The sequence below is a fragment of the Anomalospiza imberbis genome, chromosome 11 (assembly GCF_031753505.1).
Source record: "Anomalospiza imberbis isolate Cuckoo-Finch-1a 21T00152 chromosome 11, ASM3175350v1, whole genome shotgun sequence".
NCBI classification, from domain to species: domain Eukaryota; kingdom Metazoa; phylum Chordata; class Aves; order Passeriformes; family Viduidae; genus Anomalospiza; species Anomalospiza imberbis.
Window position 1 is genome coordinate 17,246,194 of NC_089691.1, and position 22,605 is coordinate 17,268,798.

The window sequence follows — 22,605 nt, forward strand, 5'->3', positions numbered from 1 at the left end:
CCCCAAAAAGACTTACAACTATGATGGCCCACTGCTTGCTTACTGGCCAGGGAAAGGAGAGGAGTACAAGATGGAGCATGTGCAGCCATTGCATGAGCAAACACATTTCCAAGAACTTGTCAAGGCTTTCCACAAAACACTTTTCAAATGTCAGGATAATTTGGTTCTATATTGGCTCCAGGAAAGCCCAGTTTCAAATATCCCCAGCACCAAAGGATGTGTGCAATCATGTGTGCCATCATTTGGTAAAAGGGATGTTGCATTAATGAAGGCTTTGAAAAATCCATTAGAATGATTAATTCAGTAAATAATTTACTGGTCAAATGGCTGCATCCATACACACTGATTTCTGCAGCCATATTCCTAATAAATGTGTTATAAGGACAAGGTAAAGATAAAATAAGGACTAAAGGAAATGGACTCAAGCTGTGCCAGGGGAGGTTTAGATTAGATTTTTGGAAAAAATTTTCAGAGAAAGGGTTGTAAGCATTGAACAGACTGCCCAGGGAAGTGGCAGAGTCCACCAACCTTGGAATTGTTAAAAAAAACATGTGGTTGTGGCACTTCAGGACATGGTTTAATGATGAACATGGTGATGATGCTAGGCTAATGGTTGGACTTGATGATCCTAAAGATCTTTTCCAACCCTTATGATTCTAATGGAAGTTAGATGGGCAACTGCTGCTGAAAAAATTATGCTGAGCTTGGGTTTGATAGCTGCAGATTTCTATTACTGTTCAGTGGATTTTGGTCTTTGAAAATCAGAGATACTGCTGATACCTGTTTAGTTATCTGTGCAGAGATAAGGAGTGCATCTGGGGAAGGCAATAGACAACTACACCACTTGTGTAGGTGCACTCAGCTTGATGCCTGGACATGAGAAATACCTGACACACATAACTAGTCAGGCCTCAGCAAACTCATTACTCCTTGCAACTAATTTCAATTAAGTGCCTCTACAAATCTGAGAGTTTGAACCTAGAGGCCCCCATCAAAGGGCTGTGGAAGGCTGGAATGTGAAGGCAGCAGAACACAGCCACAATTAGCCATCCCACTGCTGGCCTAAACCTCCTCCACGGGGCAGAGACAAGCACAAGCTCTCCTGGAGACTGCACCAGTGTAATTACATGCCAAGCACACAATTCATTGCAGTGTTTTCTCCTCCAGCCAGTTTTGCACCTGCAGGAAGATCTCGCTGAGTGAGCCATCAAAAAGCCGGTTACATTTAGCAGCTTGAATAATTAGGAACCTCCTTGTTCCACAGTGATTCCACCGGTGCTTTTTATGCTTCAGTGCTTCTCAACTCCCTCTTTCTTCAAGCAACATTTTAATTTAGGCCTGTGCTCTCCATCCTGGAGAGCTTCATATATAATTCAGAGAAGGCTAAAGTGACTGGCCTCTCCATCTCTGTTTAACACCTTCATGTCAGCGAACAACCCTCTCTGTGCTAAATCCTTTCAGAGGCTAATCTGTGCCAGATCAAAGGGGAACGGCTTTTAAGGCAATCTCCACAGAGCTGAGGTGATTATTAATTCATTGGAAGGTCTCCTCTGAAGTGCCCATTTATTTTTTGTATGCTAATGCATTTAAAGCGGTTGACGGTTTAAACACAGGCCCTAAATCACACAGTGAAATGTTTGCTGAAAGGGCTGATCTTTTATTTACAAAAAAATCCTGATACTCACTTCAGCCTTAGAAATCACCAGTTTGGGATTTACGTGCTGATAAGCTAAAACAGTTCTGAGGAGATCCCTTTAAAAGTGACCACTCACAAGCATTCACAAAACGCCTCCAGAAATAATAATAAAATAATTTCATGTTCTGGGTGTTTTTTAGCCTTACATGCTGGCTGACAGTGAACAATCCCAGCAAGCTGTCTGTCCCACTGCAGCTCACTCTGTTATGTACCCAAACCACTCCTGTCTGCCCCAAACCAACCTGATCCACACGCTCTTCCAGGCTAAGAAATGTGCTGCAATCCCCTGCACAAACCTTCCCTGCACACATCCCTCAGCCAGACCCAGCTGGCCTGGGTCCACCTGCAATGACAGGCATCAGTCAACAAAGGAAAGAAAGATATAAACCAAATTTCCTTAGACTTGCACAAGCCCTTAGTGCATCCTTGGCTACTGGTAGCCCCAGCCAGCCATCTTTTGGAGGTGTTCCTTGTGCTGGGTGATAAACATCACATCAGGCCACAGCATTTCACAAGGGAGAGCAATAGCTGCTCTGCCCACAGCTCCCAGCACATAACCCCACAGGCTGCCCCTGCTCCCTTCCTTCCTCCTCCCACTCCTTGCTGTTCCTCCTGGCCTCTGCCTGACCCCCACAGCTCATCAGGGCTCACTGCTCCTGCTTTCCAAGTCAATCCTTTTGCTGAACTCTTTCCTTCCATGCTGTCCCTTCCAGATTTTTCACCACTCTCCTGTTATCTGCACCCAGAATTTTTAACATATCCAGTGGCCCTGTTGGAGGGATGTACCACCAGGACAGCTCTGTCTGCTCCTTTCCACCACCTTCTGTTCCTTGTCAAAGCAGCACTACAGACTCATAATCCTTACGGCCTGCAAATCCCACTGGACAAAGTCTCTGCTCCCATCACCCTTCCAGCTGCTCACACGGTCTCACTGGTTTCTTCAGACAAACCAAACACTTCAGTCAGGCAGCCAAGGACTCTTCTACCCACCACATCTGCTCCTCTGCCTTTTTTCTGGCAGTCATGGGAAGATTCCCCGACTCTGCATGCACAGCAATTTTTACTGACTTCGCTCTCACCCCCACGCTACTTCTGCTTCCCTGCCTGGCTCCTGCTGTCCTTAAATCCTCCTCTGCTTTCTGCCCCACTTTACTTGCAGCTGCAACTTGGTCCCCTCCTCATGGACCCAGCGACTCCCCTCAGCAACCATCAAATACCATCTCTGTCTGTGATTTCAGATTTGTCTCCTCTGAGCACTGCATCTCCACAAACCCTGCCACGGCTCGTCCCACTCCCCGAGGAGTCTCTGATGAGAGCGTGACAAAATCCCGCCTGCCAGGATTCATTCCAGCCATCTGCTCTCCATCGAGGTACTTTTACTGCACCTCTGGCTGTGCCACCCCAGCATCAGAGACCGCGGCATGGGGGGTGCCGAGAACTTCAACAAAGGCAAGAGGTAATGATTAGAGACTCTTGATTTGTCACAAGCCATCAGAGACTGCTCTGGCAGGGCTGATTTATATCACCCGTTTCAAATGGAACAGGGATTGTACAGAGCAATGTGAAAATCCTTGCGAGGGCCAAGCAAGCCATAAACATTTGCAAGGCGCATGCTTGCCTTGGGATTCTTTTTATCTCTTTAAGAGCCTGTGCCCCATGGTGCCTTTTATTGTCACTGCACATGGAACTGAGCCCAAAAGATCTCTCTCAGAAAGAGTATCCCACAGAAACGAATCCTGTTTCAATCCTCTGTTGTGACAGGAAGTGGGGTGATTTTTCTCTTCTGTTTATTGTTATTTGCTGCATCAATCAGTGCCTCACTGAAGATTGCAAGGGGTCCTTTCTGTCGCTTGTTTGCTTTTAGAAGTGAGGAATGGTTGTGCTGAATTTTGTACATGAAAACAGCTTAAATTCCTCTCTGTGTCTGAACTGCAGTATGTGATACTGTCTGATCACAATTTAGAAATGAAATTATTGCCTCATACCTGCTTAAAAATATCAGTGCTTGAAACCACATTTGCACTCTTGCAGTGAGCCTGCAAAACTACTACAGCTCAGATTTTCTGCTGTTTTTCTGTCTTTTTCCAAGTTGAGGGAGTTTGCATAAAAAGGGACAGACCCAACCCCACACAGGCACACAACAGAATTGGCTTGCAGAATTCAAGCCCAGGGATACTCACAGCTTGCTCAGGTTTTCCAGGCCTGTAAAGGCTCCATTGGTATCTTCTATTGTGCCCGAGATGTCATTGTGGTCCAGTTCCCTGGGGAGAGGACAAGAGAGAGCTCAGAATCAGCACCTCAGTCCCAATGTCACTGTTACAAACAAGTGGAGGAAGCTGGGCAGTGCCACATGAGAGCTTCCCATTTTCTCCTGACAGTTACCAGAGTCCTGCAGAATAGCAGCACCAATCACTTCTGCACTGACACATGGTGGGATGGTGCATTCCACAAAGAGCTCTGGCTTGTTCCTAGCTGAAACCCTCTGAGACAGCTACTTTTTACCAAGCAGGTTTCTGTCCTTTTCTAGTTCTGTGCATCCAAACAGAAGGAGTAAAATGAAAATAAAGTGCTCCAATTAAACTGAAAGAAACAGCTGTCCTTAAATGCTACTACCATGAAATAAGATCACTTTGGGTATTCCAGTGTATACACGTATTTGTCTATAGCTGAATCTTAGGAAGATGATTTGGTGTATTTTCTACAAAGCTGCATTTTTTCTGGCAATGAACTTGAAAACTCAACAAAGGAAAGTGCCAGCATCACTACACCAGCCTAATTCTGTATAACCTTTAAAAAAAAAAAAAAAAAAAACCAAGAGAATTCCTTTTTCAGAGTTAGCTTCTTTTGGCTTTCAAATTGACCATCAATTACAAGAGTCAAAGAGGTCTGAAGAAAAACAAGCACACAGAACAAACACAGAGATCCACAAAAGCTGTTTAAACAGACTGTTTAAAAATCCTTCCCTCCCAGCTTTTAAATCCAGCTAGCAATGAATACCCAGCAACACAGACAGAAATTCATCATTTCCAATGTTAAGTAAAAAGAAAGAAAAACTAAATAGGCTTTGTTGGTTTTGTTACATCACTCTGATTTAAAACCTGGCAAAACACAGCACCAAAGCAAACTTCACCATCCAGATAACCCCTGAGCCCTCAGGTACTCCTTTTGCACCTTTTGAAGATGATTATCAGAACGTTTCCAGATAAAAAAATATTAAGACCAAATAAAGGAAAACCAAGTCCCCTTGCATGTTGCAACACTCCAGACACAGGCAACACAGTGTGGCTTCTGGGCAGCACAAATACACAGTAACTCACAGGAAGGGAAAACAAATTTAAAAGAAAGCCCCAGTTTCAATATGGGAATGGTTTTCCCTCAGCTGGCTCAGTCTTTGCTCCTTTCTCTGCTTTAGGGGGAACTAAAGATGTGAAGGAAGATGGCCAAAAGCCACAATTCCTGTTTCTCAGCTGGCTTAAGCCTGAGACCTGAATCTCATGACCCTGGAGAGCCCTGGCCTGAGCCAGCATCACTGTGGATGTCAGGGTGATCTGTGGGTTACTCTGTGCCACAGGCATGAACAAAAACTCAACATCCCCATGGGCGTGGGCACACATAATGCTGTGGTGGCCAAAGAGATGAGCCCAGGAGAATGCTTTGATGTGCTGGCATTTCCAGCACCATCCTAGTGGGACAGGAGCAAATACATCCTCCTGGAGCTCAGCTTCTACATTTTCCCTTGGCTTGCCAAGCCAATGTTCCTTGTTCTGTTTGTTTTTTAAGGGAAAATCCCTTCTCAGACATTTCTCCTCTTCAGTTTCACCACGGGCTACTGGTCTTTGGAGCAGCAAACCCTTTCCCATGGCAGAGACAGACAAGTGGGAACAGCCTGTAGGAGCTCTGACACACACTTTTATTAATTGACTGCCACACATTGTGTTTTCTCGAAAAAGGGAAAGAAAATTAGTATTGCTTGTTCATCCAGTGGCAACTCAAAGGTTTAGTGTTAGAAAGGAGGAATAAAAACCTTTTTAACAAATGAGTGAAAATAGAGAGAGGGAGAAAAAAAGAGTGGGGTATTTTGGCCCAGCTCTCTTTGTATTCCAACTCCTCTCCCAGCCCCTGTTGCCAATTTCCTATTCTTTCTGGCTGGCTGAGCTTGAATGCTCGCAGCCTTGTTAATCATTGTGCTCAGAGGTCTCCGGGCCTGACCTCTATTTGAATAGCTCCACATTTCAGCAGTTTCACACCCACCAAAGGCTCCCCAACAATAGCCCATAATTAAAGCATGCTCAGCTCTTTTTCACCAGGTGCAGGACCCAATAGGCCTTCCTCTTTATTAAATTAGAGCTCGCTCACACACTCCCTCTCAATCTCCCCCCTCTGCCCTGGACATAAAAGAGGCTCCACATTCACTGCAGAGCAAAGAGAAGGACCAGCTTCCCTTCCCCTCCATTTTTCTTTGGAAACCTTTAGTTCCGGTCTTGACAGCTGCCTCAGAGAGGTCCCTTTCTGAATGCCCAGTGGCTGAAAGGCTTTGGCTTAAGTTTAAAAAAAGCAAACAAAACCCAAACTCACTTTCCAGTCACTTCCTTCACTATGAACTTCAATAAAGAAAAGAGTAAGATGCAAAAAGTACTGTAAAGAGGGGAGGTTTTTCTGTTCCCATTGCCTTTTAATGACTCAGGCCACAATGGGCTTCTGAAGAGGAATAAAAGTATCAAAGTGTGTTTTTTTCTTTTGAAGGAAGAATTAAATCAGTTTGCTGAACCCAACCAGCCTGGGAACGTGTCTGGTGCTGTCACAAGGACTGTGAGAACTCTGTGGTGTGCCAGATGAAGGTGCTGAGCCTGCAGCTCCCAGACAGGAGGAGAGCAGCCAGCAGCCCTGCAGGTTCCAGTAAGGAGACAGAGGCAACACAGCTGCAGGAATGGAACCGGATCCCCCATCTTCTCATGTTCATAGGACAAGCCCAGATGTATTCCAGTCTAACAACAGTGTATAATGGTGCAATGCTACAGCTGCACCCCACAGGAGGCCACACTGATGTGCCTAATGGGCTCTGCTACTCCTAAAACCTTACAAGTTGGCATTTGGACTAGGCAAGCTCATTTCCAGTATCCCATTTCCAGGTATTATGTTGTGTCAGTGGTTTTAAAACAAAAGTCTGTGGTAAATGGCCACAGCCAGCACTGGATGGATCATTTCTGCAATTCAGTACTAGGGCACACAAAACTTTGCCCTTGGCAGCTTTTTGGTTTTTCAGGGTTTGCCATGAAAATCAGAACACGGGATGTTTCATGGGCTCAACTGCATTAAAGACTTCTGCTTACTTGCATGGTACCTACAAAAGCTTCTTATTTCTATGACTGGACTGAAGGCTGGGTGAAGCTTCATGTGTTGTTACACTTCTGATATAGTCAAATCTCAAGCCTAACCTCTACATTTCTTTGTTTTGCCATTGTTTTTTTGTTTTTTTTTTTCCTTAACATCATCTTATGATAATAATAATTTTATATTTAATCATAATTCTATATTTAATATTCAGTTTAAAAAAAAGTAACAACACAGAAGTATTCAATATCACTTTTAATAGGATATTCAAATTTCCAGTGTTGTCAGAGCAAGGAATCATTCCCTGCTCCTTTCTGAGTTCAGAATGACCCTAAAGAAACTAAGCTTTTCTAAGAATTTCAATTGAAGTCAATGTGATAGCAAGAGAAATACTGCTGTTAGCTGCAGGAATGAGACCTCAGGGATTTTTGGTCAGCTGAGGTGGCTTCAGCAACCTGAAACTGCCAGACATGGGCACCCAAAGCATCTTCAAAGCAGAACCATCTGGCAGAACACAAACTGTGGAGGCAACATGGGTGTGGTCTGACAAAAGCTGAGAGCAACTTACAGGACACGTAGGTTTTTGAGTCCCCTGAAAGCACCTTCTGCAATATGATTGATGGAATTGTGGCTCAGCCGCAGCACGTGCAGTCCCCCAAGGTCTGCCAGGCTTCCCTCGTCCAGCCTTGTTAGGTTGTTGTAGGAGAGTATCCTGAGGGGAAAAAATGCAACAACAGCTCTTGTCAATCCATTTGGTATCTTCCAAACTCCTCTGTGCCAAGCAGTGCCCGCCTCCCAAACCCACCTGACACGAGGTGATGAGGAAATAAGATTGCAGGTTTGCCCCAAGACGCCCATGGGGAAGCCTGGGTGACACCAAGGAGCAGGAGGCAACTGGCACCAGCTATGGGGAGATTTTCTGTGCAGGCTACAGAGAGAGGGCTGCCCCACGAGTGACTGAGAGCAACAACCCAGCACACACATTCTGCCAGCCCCAGCAGGGAGAGCTCCTCCTGCTCCCATGCAGCTGGGTGAGGCTCTGGGAGCAGCAGCCCTGTGTCCCCACAGGTACAGGCAAGGCTCAGGTGGCTGTGCTCAATCCTCACTCCCTCTGAGGCTCACAGGGAACAGCAGGGGAGGAACAGCCCAGCTCCCCACGCCCTGCGAGGTGCAGAGTGATGTCACACAGATGGATTTTGGATTTCACACACGCTCTTGGCAGGGTCCAGACTTCTGTGCTCAGGAGGTGTCTTATCATTCTGCACTTGTGCACAGCCAGCCCCAGGCTCTGGGTGTGGGTGCCTCGGCTCCACCCCAGTCCAGAGCCAAAAGCATTTCACCACAAGGCAATTGAATGCTTCCTTTCACCCACAGAAAGGAGGTGTCTGTTGTAAACCAGCCACCTTTCCTTCCTCCCACTCCCCTTTGTCAAGGAGCACAGTTTGCCTTAAATCCTCTCCACTTACAAGAGACTATTGGAGGGTTGGTTTTTTCCCTAGTTTTCCATCTATCTCTTCCCCTTGCCTGCATTATCTCTGGTCTGGGAGATTTTTTTAAGCACTGCTGCTGTTGCAGTTTGGAAGCTGGCAGGAAGGCAGCTGCTCTCCTCTCCCAGCAAGGTGCAGATGAGGCTTTGGAGATGTGACACTGAGGGCAAGCCTTGGGAAGCTACTGCAGCCCCCTCACACACTGCAACCACCTTCTACCCAGAATAAAGCCCTGCCGTGGAAGGCCAGCCTGGATTCTCAAATGAGGGACCTCTCAGAGTAGCAGCAGGCACCAGATTTTCAAAACCACCTTCTTAGTGACCTGGGAGTACAACTCACTTCAAAAGATGTGAGGGTTTGGGCTGCTCAGCTTTTGAAAAAGTGAAACAGCTTTGAACAAGCACTGAAATTCTTCACTGTACAGAGGAGAAAAAAAATTTCACTGAGTTCCAAACCTCCAAATTCCTCTTCTAGTGCTGCCTGTTAATGAGTCTGCTTAAAAATGTGTCTAGGGCTTGCATGAAATTCACTGCAAAGCCAAAACCCAAGTCCAAACAGACATATACTCCAAAGCACTGAGACTGTTATTTACTTGGCAAAGGTGCTGTCTATCTTTTAACTGTGTGAGTGGGCAGAGGGCAAGCTCTGGAAAAAATTCAGCAAAGATTAATGAGTTTGAAGGTATGGGACAACATACTTTCATTCCTAAAGAAGCTATAGTGTTAGTTATGAAGAACTGGCATCTGGTCAAAATTATGTCCTCACCTGCTATTAAAGAATTTGGCTTAAAAAAAAAAAATGTTCAAAAGTAATCCTAAACCTGGCTGAGAAAATAAATAGTTCCTTTTGATTCCACACATAAGAGTTCCTGCCACAACTGGTGAAGGCATGTTCCCTCTGTTTGTTTGGATGTCACCCCAAGATGGACAGACAGCAGCAGGACGTGGAGACTCTCAATGCTATCACACATGGAAGGCTTCAGGAGCTCTTGCAACCTGGCAGTGGCTTCTTCAGCATGCCAGGGCTCTGCTTCCTGCCACAGGCCCAATTTGCAAAACATCAGGTTTCCCCCCTCAGCTCAGCAGTGTGGATTATGTGGTTGAGAGAAGCCAGCAGATCCCTGCTGCTTCCCCAAGCCTGGCATCTCTACCAGTGAGAGAGAAATCACTGGCATGAATAAGTGGCAGTGTTTGTCTACACAGCCCTTCCAGCCTGGCCAGAAGTAGGAGATTTTGAGCACCATGCCAGCATTGGTGTAGAAAGGGGTTAACCAGAACCCTGTTGTGCAACTGGAGCTGCTGCTGCCAGCCTGTTCTGGACCAGGAACACCTACCACACTTCACTCCACTGACCAAGCTACAGGTAAAAAGGAGAAGGGAAGACCCAGCAGCCAAGTCACCGTTTACCTCTGATGAAATCCTCTGCTCCCACTGTGGTTTTTTCCATGATGCTGATGCTCTAGCACCTGACTGGTGAATACAATCAGCCCTTTCTCATGCTCAGAACAAGGCAAGAGCTTTCTTTCCTTGTCAGCTTTTACATCAGACCAGAGCCTTGGGTTCACGTTTTGTCCCAGCAACTGAATGAGAGAACTCCTCCTTCAGATGATCAACTCCCTCCTTAGAAGACTTTGAAATTCATTCAGTGTTTTCAGGTAACTGAAACCCAGCAGATTTAGCAACAGTGGAGGTGAGCAAGGATCTTTCAATCAGGAATGAAACATACACAACTAACAAAGTGCACGAGTCAGTCTAGATGTATCCATGGCTTCCTTTCCTCACCCTTGCATTTCAGCACAGACCTCTCCTACAGGTACTCTCTGGCTGTGGGAGTTTCAGTTTGGAGATCTGATGGTTCCCTGCAGCAGCCTTACCCTAAAGGCAACAGCTGAAAGAGTTTGTAGTACTGTGCAGAGCTGTGCCACCACCCACACAATCGCCTTTCCCATCTCAGCCACTGTGAGCCTGGCCTCAGACTGCAGCACAATCCTGCCTGTCAGGTCAGGCACACCCCAGTGGCTCACACCACCTCACACCACCAGGCATTTTCCAAATCTACCCCATCCTGCACCCGAGTTTCTGCAATTACTGCTTCTAAGACAGGACAGCTCACTGTTAGAACTGCTTGTTGGATGAGATCCTAATCCATACCTGAGAAAAAGGACTCAGCATGACAAGCAACCTCCAATCTAAACCTTGAGGGCTTGCAAGACAGTCCCATGTAGAGAAGACAAGCTTAGCTCTCCCCTAAAAGAGTTCTGACATTAGCCCTGCGAGGTGCAGATGGGCCTGACCCATCCCATCTAACCCAGGCTGAAATAAAGCTCAGCACAGGCACCAGATATTTGGTCCTGACAGCAGAAAGCTCTCAGAGCTGTGCAGTGCAGAGATCTGCATTTGGCTGTTCCAAGGATTCAACTGTGAGTGCCTTGGCAAGGCAAGTTCCCCTTTCCCTGATGCTTCAGATTTTAACAGACCAAAGGCAGAGCACAGTTCCAGTTCTGATCTTCTGCCTTGAAGATCTCTCCATTAACACTGCACTAATCTAGCAAAATATCATGTGAGGATCTGCACATGAAGGAACTGCAGCTGCCCACAGAACTGTGCAAGGCATGGGCAGTTCTGCAGCAATTTGAAAAATTAGGTAATGAAACAATTATGTGTGCATTTCATTAAAACAAAAAATAAAGTATTTCCTTGTGCCCCCAAAAAATAACCAATATCTGAACAAATAATTTGGGTTCAACAGAAGACCACAGGGCTAGCATGTTAATTCTAAATGTAAAGAAATTACATGTGCCATGTCCACCCATCTCTGAATTCACAGCCCAAAGGTTTCAGGACTCACAGCTGGGTGGGCAGACACCAACCTCTAGTGTGAGAGCACAGTGAGGCCTCTGGCAGCAGGAAATTGCTTTACCATACTGCTTTTTGGTGGATCGGAGACTCCCTAACAAAGTTAAACATTTCTCTGCAGCAAGCAGAATGAATTCCAGTTCCACTGGCCACGTGTCAAGTTCACCAAAGTAGAAAGCAAAGCTTTCCACAGTGCCACCGAGGGGATGGCAGCTACTTGTGTAAATACTGCAAGCATCCCTGTGTGTCTCTTCAAAAAGGCATTAAGCAGGGCCACAGACCCAAAAGACACCCTTGTGGGGCTGCCCTCAGCAGCAAGGCTTTCCTTCATCTGTCAGGCTGTGTTCCCAGCACCTAAGGAGAGCAAAGCCCATGTATTTACTTTTCAACAACTCAACCCTACAGGAAGGATAAAGTGTAAACAGGAGAAACAAGGAGAACTGCTTCAAAAGGGCCAAATCTCTGCTGGTTGAAAACATGATTGCTCTTTGTAAATACAGAGGATAAAGCAAAGCTACCTTCAGGCTGTACAGCTATTACATGGCACATTACAAGTCTTGTAACTTGCTAGCTAAAAACATTGGCAAGCCAGAGCTCACAAACTCTCCAGGTCTTTGGCACTGTGCACTTTTAGCAGGTTCTAGCCTTTGTTTCTGGTACAAATGTGTTTTAACCAGGTGCTCTGAAGGTCATAACATCATAAATAACAAGGGCATCACTTAGGAGCCTGTAGTTCCTGCATTTCTACAGGTTGATACAGTGGGAGCTGTAAGCCTTGAAAAAATTCCTTACTCCCCTCTCTCCTGCCAACATTATACAACACCACAGAAACCAACTTACAGCTCATGCAGCTTCTGGCAGAAGCTCCAGCCATCAGGGTTGATGCGGGATATGGAGTTGTTGCTGAGGTGAAGCTGGTGGAGAGAGGAAAGGCCATAGAGAGAGCCACTGTTCACTTCTGTCAGGCTGTTATATTCCAGGTGGCTGTGGAGAAAAAGCAGAAAGACTTGACAGATAAGCAGCACTGGTCAAATGCTGAAATAATTTCCAAAAATAACTGGTATTTTAGCCACTCCTACACACCTTTCTACATACCCATGTGGAGAGATGCATGTGTGGGCATTTCTTGTCAAACAAAGATAGAAATTCAAGGACAACACAAAGGAAATGCCCAGAAGGAGATGTAACTTCAGAGAAAAACTCCACTGCAAGTAAACTGGGCTTAAAACATCCCATTCAAGTTTGTATTTGCAGAGTCTCAGTTGTGTGACAGCAGCACCCAGAAACATGCTGCATTCATCACCTGGGACCTTGCAAACACACCTGGAAGCCAAGTGTGTTGGAAGCTTCAGGTATTTCTCTGCAATGATTAATCAATTTATTCTCTGGTATGGAAAGAAAACATCACCAAGAATGGGCAGCTTGGTTTCTAGGTATCCCATGAGGTGGAATGATACTGTCTGCAACACAGAGTTTCCATCTACCAATCAAAATAAATTTGCAGAAGCCAGATATTTAAAGACCAATTGAGATAAATGCTGAATGTTCAAATTGTCAAACTTTCAAAGGAATAGTGGCACAGCATAAAAAACAGTGTCGTTTTTATTGAACACCTGTTGAAGCTGTGAGCTTTTGTAAACTGTAAAAAGAGAAGCTGCTGCAGCAGCTCTGGGCATGCAGGACAAAAGAAGTGGCACAGGTGCCCATAGGACACTGCTAAAATACAGAAGGATGTTACAGCAGCTGAAGGTGTTTAAGGAAAATTTCTCCAACTTACAGAACTTGCATTTTGGCTAGACCCCAGAAAGCCCCATCAGTCAATTTGCTGATGTTGTTGCGCTGCAGTTTCAGGACTTCCAAGCTGTCCAGTCCCTGGAACGTCAGGCCTTCAATCAGGCGGATGCGATTTCGGTTCAGCTCCCTAGAATCACCAAGGCCATACAAGTTTATTAAACCCCAGTCCTTTCTCACAAGGTTATCTGTGCAGCACACAATGGGGACAGCAATGCCTACAGCTCCCGTGTCAGTGGTTCCCAGGAGACAGCAGAAGAGCACCGGAAAGTTTCAATCCCAGAGCTATCCAGAGAAGGCAGCTGGGTGTGATCTCTTAAACAAACTCACCCCAGGACAGACTTTCACTACAGAGAAATTACAGAGTGCAGCAATTCTTCTTCATCCCTCCTCTTTCTGCATTTCTTTTAAACCATTCATCCATCTCATCATTTTCCACCCTTCATCCTCCCTCAAGCACAGACACTATTTGAACCAATGCAGTCAAACGTCGGCATTATTTCCCTTACAAGGCATTGTTTTTACAGGACTTGTAATTGCCCAGTAAAAATGTGCTCTGAAACATGCAGGTGACCCAAAAGTGTGGACCCAAGAGGAAACTTTATGGCCAAGTCTGAAAGGAAAGCTTTCAGTTCCCCTGAAAACTGTCACTTTTTTTTTTTTCTACTATCAGAAACTAATAAAAGAGTGAAAGAAGTGTTTCCAATAACAATGCAGTCTTAGTATTTGTGTATCCAAGGGTTTCCAGCCTGGTTCATTAAATTTCTTTTGAGTTCTCCTGGGTGGGGAAGTCTTGTAACTCACTAAAGACTCCTAAATTTTGGCAGCATCTTTTTTCTGATTAGCAATATGAACACCATCACAGCACACTTTACCAACCTATATCAGTCTTATGGATTGCTTGACCCAGATATACCAGGTGAAAATCCAGTTCTGTAAAGTCAGTGGAAAACTTCAACACAATGCACTAAAAGCTGAAGCTAAAGCTTTTAATAAAACTAATACTTTTCCACACATACAAGATTAAGCTGAGGATAGTTCCCTATTCACTGTTTGTGTTGAGGAAAATGGTGGAGGTAACAACATCCAAACTTGTTTTGGAAAAGATGAAGAAGCCATAGAGACTTTAAGCTTACTTTTCAACTGCCTAAAAAAACAATGTTGAACTTCCACTCAAGTTGAGGATAATTAAAGTCAAGTAAGCAATAAAGATTTTGCAGGCCTAAAGTCCCTTGTGGTACTGCACTTCCTGGGCTATTAGTGAAACAGGCTTTGCCAGAAAAAGAACTGTACACAAATTCTACAACACACCAATCTGGATAACTTGCAATTCATTCATGTTTATCTGTAGAGTTAAACAACCAGCTCTGAGGCAGTCATTAAGAGCACCAATTACTCCATCTCTCAGTGCAAGCCATGTTCCTAAACAGACCGAGTTGTTTGCATTACAGTTCTGCACATGATGCAGTCAAACACAGTGAATTAGAAGCCCTCACTCAATGGACAGCAACTTCCAACTGAGAGGCAACAGGCTTTTCATATTGTGTCCCCCTATGCCATCCCAAACTGGCTATAAATCCTGCATGTATGCAGACACAAATGCACACACACTCCATGGGCACACCCTGCCTTGAGGATTTCTCTCTCAGTCGAGAGGTTGACACTTGGAGGTGCGAGTTCCAACAGCATTTGTGGACTTCACGTTAACAGACAGAGGTGGACCTTTTGCCTATCAAATTTGATGGAAAGACTGCAAGGAGCCTTAGGCTGGGCCCATTTCTCCGACAGCAGCAGAAGGGAAAAGCTCAACCATTAAGTGTTACTTTTTTACACATAAAGCGTGTTTATAGCTGCAGATGTCTGTGTGTCCCCATGCAGGCAGAACAACAACCATGTGTGTGTTAACTCATCTGAGCTGCAATTTTCTCTGCCCAAATATCACCTCACAGTTTAACAACCTTCCCTCATTGCTTTTTTATTGCCACATAAAGATACCTGTGTGGCCTTGAAACACTGACATGGCAGCTGGGCTCTGTCACTCTCAACAGAAACATCTTGCAAACCTCTCTTGCACCACAGACACCAGCAGCTTACAAGTGAATGGATTTGTCTTACTCTTTCAAGTGCAAAAGATGCTGATGTCTGCTGCAGCATTCCTCCCTCCCCACCTGATCCAAATAATGACCTGAAAAGCCAAGAGTTACAAGACAAAAAGGACCCTCTCCCAGTGTGTCTTCCTAGGAGCTGGCAGAAGACTCCTGCAGAGTGGATTCTAGATTTTACACACAGTAGGTGAGGACGGGTGACGTTTGGTGTGCATACCCCCAGGATCGTTTTATCTCCATGAAGTGTGGCTGAGCTTAATTAAAGTGGACATTTGTACTCACAGTTGTATTAGCCTGGGCAGCCTGAAGGCCTTGACAGGAAGCTGGGTGATTCTGTTTTTACTCAGACGAAGTGTCAGCAGGGACCGTGACAGGCTGTCAAAAGCACCAGGCTCCAAGGTGCTGATTCTGTTGCTCCCCAGGTAGCTGCAATAAATCACAGCAGAAAAATGAACGCTTCTGTCAGAAATTACCTTTTATCAGCATTTAGGTGGTCTCCCGACAAGCTGGTGAAACTACAGAGATGGTTCCAAAGCAGCTGAATTTCTGGCTGCACACAGGGCATAGGGCCTTTCCCAGAGCCTGTGGTGAATGTGGAGAATTGCTGGGCACTTCCAAAGGGCTCCCTGACATCCTCCTACTTGAACAAGGCAATCAGGAGTGGAAGCCAGAAACTGGAGACTACTCCAGTGCAGGATGATGCTATTCATTCTCTATTTTCTCCTCAGTATCTGTCCCAGAGGTCTTTTTTATTTGGATCCTCGTCTGAGCCACAGGGGGCTGTTTCTGCAGGACATCAGTCACAACACCACGCTCTTACACCCTCTTGCAACCAGGAACACAAATTTGGGTGTAAACTTTAATGCAGGCAGACTATTTGTCTGCACTTCTTCAAAAGTACCTAAAATACAGATTATTTCATGTTTCTTGGAATAGGCAAACATCCTGTTGGGAGAGTGTTATTCTGCTTGACCCCGTTTTGTTCAAATAATCAGAGACATTTCTGTTCTCAATATTCAGAAAGCCACTTTAATGATGAAATAGTTGTTCTGGCTCCACTCTTCTAGATGCACATGGGTTTGTTGTAAAGTTGCAAAGACACCTACACATGAAGGATGCAGGATACCTGAGAGATACCTTTTCTCTGCAACACAATTAATAATAATCTGCATTCTGTATAGCTCCATCAGAAAGCAAACAGCACTCAAAAGATAACCTGACAATAGTGACAACGTGCTGCCTTCTAACTCTCCTTTGCACTTAAAATCCTGACAAATAACCCCATACTTCTTATGTTCATGACTTCTTTTTCTAAAGGTTTGAGGCCCTTTTCTCTGCTGTGGTAACTCAACAAAAGCAGTTCCCAACAAGAAAAACTCACAGCTCCTTTATGTGAAGTCCCTGTGGAAAGCAGCCGTTTCGGATTTCCGTGATGTCATTGAAGCTCAGGTCCAAGGTTTCCAGGGTAACGTAGGGCTGCAGTTGACTGCCTTCAATGCTGCGGATCCTGTTGTGATGCCTGAAACAGGCAGGAGGAGAAAAAGGGGCTGATTAGCTCTCTCAGAAAAACAGAAAGACTATCCGAGGCTGCAGCTGGCCCCCAGGCTGGCCCTGAGCTTGTACACTCGGAGTTGTGGTGACTTTTTAACAGCTGAGGAGAAATCCCTTGCAGAGAGACATTCCCTCATCCCCTCGCTGCCCCTCTGGCTAGAGCCAGCTCACAGGTATCTGCAGGCTTCCTGGCACTTTTTACCTTCTACAGAGCTACTGACTCCACTCATCAGTTTTTCTTCCATTAATCTGGGCTCTCCTACAAGCCTGCACTCCCAAACTGGGTTTGTTACATGCAAGGACTACAGGGCTGTTTCTGAACCCCAAAGGCAAGGAGTGCAGATCGGTGGCTTAGCCAACATGCCAAGGCTTTATCCAGAGAATGTGACTTTCAGAGAAGGAAAATAAGTAAATACAAACTCAACAGAAGTTACATAACATTCTTAATTCCTAAGGATTCTTCTGAAAATTCCCAGCTTTGCACTGTGTTACAATGATTTGTAACACACAAATAAGAAGTCTTGCAAATGTTCTTGCTGGCATTTCCTTATCTTTTGCTACTTTTGTCCCGCTGTAGGATTAGGACAACTCTGCAGTGCCAGTGCCTGCCCAAGCACCAGCTGCAGGATCAGACCCTGCACTGATCACCTGTGTTTGCTGCCTGACCAGGACAGCCTGAGGGATTCAGCCTAAGGTTTTTCTTTAGATAAAGTCCTACCAACCACCCTCAGTTTGCTTCCCCAGCCAGCAAACAGTTAAATACCTTTAGACCTCATCTGTACTCAACAAAGTCTAAGTAAAAATCATCCCCTCACTGAGCCCTTTCCTCTGACTCCTCTCTGGCCTGAGTCAGTAGAGAACAGTAATCAATTAAAAAAATACATTGTGCATTAGTCACAAGAGGCAGAGCACATGCCTGATGTGAATTTAGACCAGTCACTGATATTCCTGGCAAGGCTGTGAGTGAGGCACTCCAAAGAGAGAGGCTCACCAGACACTCGGGAACTTGCTGAATAATAAGAGATAGTAAAGAGAGTTGAGACAAGTCCTGTGCCTCAATCCATCCAGATACCTACTGGATGAGCAGAGGAGGGAGAGCAGCCAGTGAAAGCACTCCTGAATGCAAGTCCCAGCTCCCCTGACAAAGCATCAGCCCTCTGAAACAAAGACTGAGGGATGTCTGACACAGCTTTTCAGGCAGTGAAGCTTTCAGCTGTTTAGGAGCCCATCTTCTCCAGCTTCACCCCCACCTCAGGCTCTCCCAGGGGTTCAGACAAGCCCCCCTGGGAGAAAACCTCCTCCCTCTGACAGAAAATGCCATCAGCACATGGCAAGGGACCTACTCCCCACACCGTGATCTGCTCTTTTACCCTCCCTGTTATTAAAACCAGATTGTTTCACCACAACCTTTGCTGGTGTCCACAACAGGAAGAGTGTAAAATCTGCAACCCCAGAACAATTTGCTTTTGGGAGACTCACCCTTTAAACAGCCAGCACATGGCCCTTGCTTAAAGCTGGGGAAACAGGCACAGAAACACTACTTTGACTGAAGAGTTCAAATGATAATTAATTCAGTGCAGGCTCAGAAAACATTAAGGACAAATTTTACAGCACTATAGCAGTGTGCTACTAATACAATGCAACAAGGTGTCAAGAAAAATCAAAGAAAAGCAATAATTTATGTCTCCAAACTGGTTATTCCATGGGTTACTGGCACACAGGTCTCCACAACGACAACTGTTCCAAAGGTAATGACGTGGCTTTTAACCAAAGGACCAATATTCATTTACAGCTGGTAATAAAGTCTGAATTTTCACATCCATGCACATGGTAGGACAGTGGTACACTGAATTTGTAGTATAGTGAGACCAAAATACAGGAAAAATCACTATATCCAGAATTTTGTGACCTTCATTAACTAAAAACATGGGCAAGGGGAATTTCTTTCCCCCGGGACTAGTGTTTTTTTTTTTTTTTTTTTCCCTTTTTGCAATTAACTTGATTACTACAATCACAAGGTTCAGAAATTTTTAATCTTTTTTTCCTCCTCAAAAGAAGAGCACCCATTAAATGTGCGTCCAAGCCTGGTTCAGGAAAGCACCTCAACACAGACATAACTGAAAGCAAACCACGAGCACATTTTCTGGAGCTCTCCTGAAGCAGGGGCTGCGAGTTCAGCTCTGATCTCATCTAAGCTGTGATGGCTGAGATGAATCTGGCTGTAAATTAACAGGAAATGAAGGCTTGTACAAACGAACGTGGAGAATCTATAAATCACCTGACAATCCCTACACAGGGCAGCTAAGTCTGCAAGGGACTGAGAGCACAGAGTGAATTTGGACATGAAATGCTCTTCAGAAGCCAATGGTATTTTTTTTTTTTTTTTGGAGTATTAATATTTTGTGCTTTGGTTGCTCAACATATATCCACTCTGCTCGCCTGCCAGATCTCCCAACCCGTCCCAGAAGACAGACTTGAAGAAGGGAAGAAAAGGACAGGAAAGAACTATTTTGTTTGAGCCATGTTCACAGTTTCCAGGTGACTTCTGTCTGTTCGCCTCTCGCTTTTCATGCGCTGCAGCTGGCAGATGAGATGGATACATTATTTTGCACAGGCAGAAAAACTGGCTCCTTTCTCTCCCTCTCCCCCTCAAACATGGGCTGACTCCAAATGTAACTCTCCGCTCCAAACACCATCCCCAGCCAGTCCCAGCTGGAGAATGTCAGACAGTTCGCTGCAAAGCACTGCACCCTCTCCAAGCACTGCACTTCAAACAAAGCCTGCGACTTCTCCTATACACAGCATGTGATACGAAGGCAACATAGCCCAAACCTTTTCCTAGCTTGATTACAATTTATTTTTCATACTTTTGGTAAGGGCCCAAATGGGATTTAACCCTTACTGTTACTACTTGGATCGTCTCAGCTCTCCTGACTTTGCTCCCCTGTTCACCGCAAAGGAGTTTTGCAGGGAAAAAAAAAAAAAAAGACCAGTGATGTTATGAATTTGCCTCTCCCCTTTATCACTGACTGGAAAAGGGCTGGATTTTTCCCAACCACTTCACACTGGGCTGGTTTCAAATGTGACAGATCAGATTTTAGTACCAATTGCCGAAACCAGGCGTTAAAGCACAAATCATTGGTGCTTGCACAACCAACACCTCCAGGTATCCTTTCCTCTCCTCACTCCTCAGGTATCACAGCCTGGAAACAGCCTTCCCTGCCTCACTTCAGCCAGTGTTACCTCAAGAGTATACAATGACAGGGCTTCAATTTGAGATTGTGCAATTAGAGCCTGGAGTGGGAGCCAAGTTTCTTGGTTTCTATTCCCAGCTCTGGCACCAACTCATCTGCCTTGGGCAAGTTCTTTAACCCCTCTCTACCTCTGGCTTTCCAATGTGCATGGAAACGGACTATCCAGCTAGGATGATGCAGCCTTTGCTGAGGGCTAAAAACCTGGAGCGAAAGCAGCTCCAGCGAAAAAGAAATCACAGGAACTAAGGAGCCCATCCAAGTCCATTTAGGTTTGTTTATGAATATGGGAGGACCTGGCTAAAACAACTGAACTTCCAAGTTCATAGCCAACGTCATTCCCAGAGACACCTCATCTGCGGCGAACGCAGACCTGGAACTGGAACACCTCCGGTGCCAAGCTAAGGTAACTCTCAGTCAGCAGTGACCACTTCTGCACTCTCTGTACACATGGCACTTGTTCAGGAACTTCTTCACCCTCGGGTCAGCACCAGCTCCAGCCACAGAGGGAGTGGAGAGCTGGGTGGATGCACCCTTTGGCCCCTCAGTTTAACCCACCTGAACCCCACTCCAACAGCCCGAGGTAGCACAGCCCCTCAGCCCCTGCACTTTGTGCCGCCCTTGGACGGAGCCCTTGGGCTTACAGGAGGTTTGGATCAACCTCAGCCAGCTCCTTGCTGAACCGAGCCCGTGAGGAAACAAATGCGCGCTCTCTGCTCCTCCGGGCTGAGAAAAACAAGCAGAACGTTCCAGCGAAGCCAAAGGCTGTTTGGGTTTGCTCAGAGTCAGGAGGGAGCTGAAGGGGGTGGCAGGAAAATAACAGGTGGCGCAAAGTCAAAGGCTTGCAGCATTTCCAGGAATCTCAGCTTGTATTTTAGAGGTAAAGTTACACTTTAATCCCGGTGCGTTTCCTCATTCGAAGTGTCTTTGTGAATACTTATTTGATAAACAGGCTGTGAAACATTTTCCACCAAACCTAATAGGGGAATTCACCTTCCTCTTTGCAGCAAGCAAGGAGAGCACAACTCAGTTTAATTTATACCTTAGCTTCAAACTCCCCGCGTGAAATGGATGCAAAGAGCAGCACAAAAACGTTCCTTTGGTGTTTGAGCCACTTTCACTCCCCCCAGCAGCTGCCCACTCAGAAAATCAAAGCAAGACCCTCAGACAGGAATGCACGAGGGGCTTTGCTTGGGCTGATTTAAATACAATCAGCACAAAACCTCCTGGTTTAGACAAAGCTTGAATTAAGGCTGCCATAGCTGCAGTGTGAAGCGAGGCTGAAGGCAGGGAGAAGTCACATGCCTGGCCTTCATGTAGTGTCAGCTTACAGATCTGGCCCGGCTCACCAGAGAAAAAGGAAAGCTGTACTACAGCAAACCTATTAAACCAGCACCTGTTATAGGCATCAAAAATAAAATCGAGCTTCTAAAGAGGGGCTCTGCACCTCGGGCAGGGTTCTATTAATATAACAGCACATTTTCAAAATGAGCGTACGAGGGAGATCACAGGACAAGAAAGAGAGAGATTTTAAGAAGTTCAGGGTTTGGTTAGTATTTCCACCCTGACAAAGTATTGAAGAAACAAAATGCTGGAGCCAGGAAGAGTTATGGGGTTTGGTACTGAAGGACAGGCAAGGTTTGGTGTCACAGACTGGCTGTGCAAAGAGAGGGAGATCAAAGGCAGCGTAACCAGAGATGGATCACACACACTGTGACTAACACATGCCTGGAACTACCTGCCCTCCTCCTCCTCAGCTCAGAGGAGATGGAGATCCAGTACTGATCCTTCTAGAAACACTGAAGAAGATCAAAGACATGGGTTCCTAAGCTTTCGCCTCACATGATTTGCTATTTGATTTTAGCCTGTCACTCACTACACAAACACAAAAAATAATAAATAAAACCATGGTTTCAGAGTGCAATGCCTGAGTAATTTTCCTAACAAGGAAAGACGTTAACTGACAATTTGGAAGATGAATTTGTGTTTACAACAGCAGCAACATGAATGTTCCTGCTTTTCCTGGTCACCTTCTTACATTCAATAACCGAAGATCTCCTAAGCAATCTTTATTAACATATGGAAAGAAGGAAGGGGAAGAATGTCATTGGGACCTCCACATCAGCTTTGACTCGAAGTTCAAACAATTTATCAGTGTAGAACTTCTTAAGTGGATTTAACATTCTACTCACAAATTTTACTTCCAAAGACCTCTGTCAGAAAACTTTTTCTTCTTTACTGTGACTTGTGAAATGCCAGCCTTGGAGTAGAGTGAAGCTATCTCTGCAGCTGAAGATGAAGTAAACACGCAGATGACATGTTGGAAGTCTGTGCCACACCATTCCCTGGTTCTTCACATGAGACCTTCCCAGAAAACCTGAACTGCCTGACTTGCATGAGCCCTCACACTTCCCAAGTGCTCTGGAAAGCCCCACTAGCTGTCTGACACTTTGTGCTGTCACATCAGCCTTTCCAGAATAATCCGTGAGGCACGAGATTTTGTACTGTCACAAGAATGCATATTTTTATCCAACACAA

At 45.4% G+C, this 22,605-nt stretch overlaps 1 protein-coding gene across 1 annotated transcript in view; it reads right to left on the reverse strand.

The window, feature by feature from the left end:
• The window catches only part of LRIG1 (leucine rich repeats and immunoglobulin like domains 1), a 91,763-nt gene that overhangs the window by 16,983 nt on the left and 52,175 nt on the right, over positions 1–22,605 (reverse strand). Inside the window, 6 exon segments of the mRNA XM_068202200.1 lie at positions 3,877–3,957; positions 7,596–7,739; positions 12,210–12,353; positions 13,147–13,290; positions 15,548–15,691; positions 16,647–16,784. Of these exon segments, the coding sequence (XP_068058301.1) occupies positions 3,877–3,957; positions 7,596–7,739; positions 12,210–12,353; positions 13,147–13,290; positions 15,548–15,691; positions 16,647–16,784 (795 nt within the window).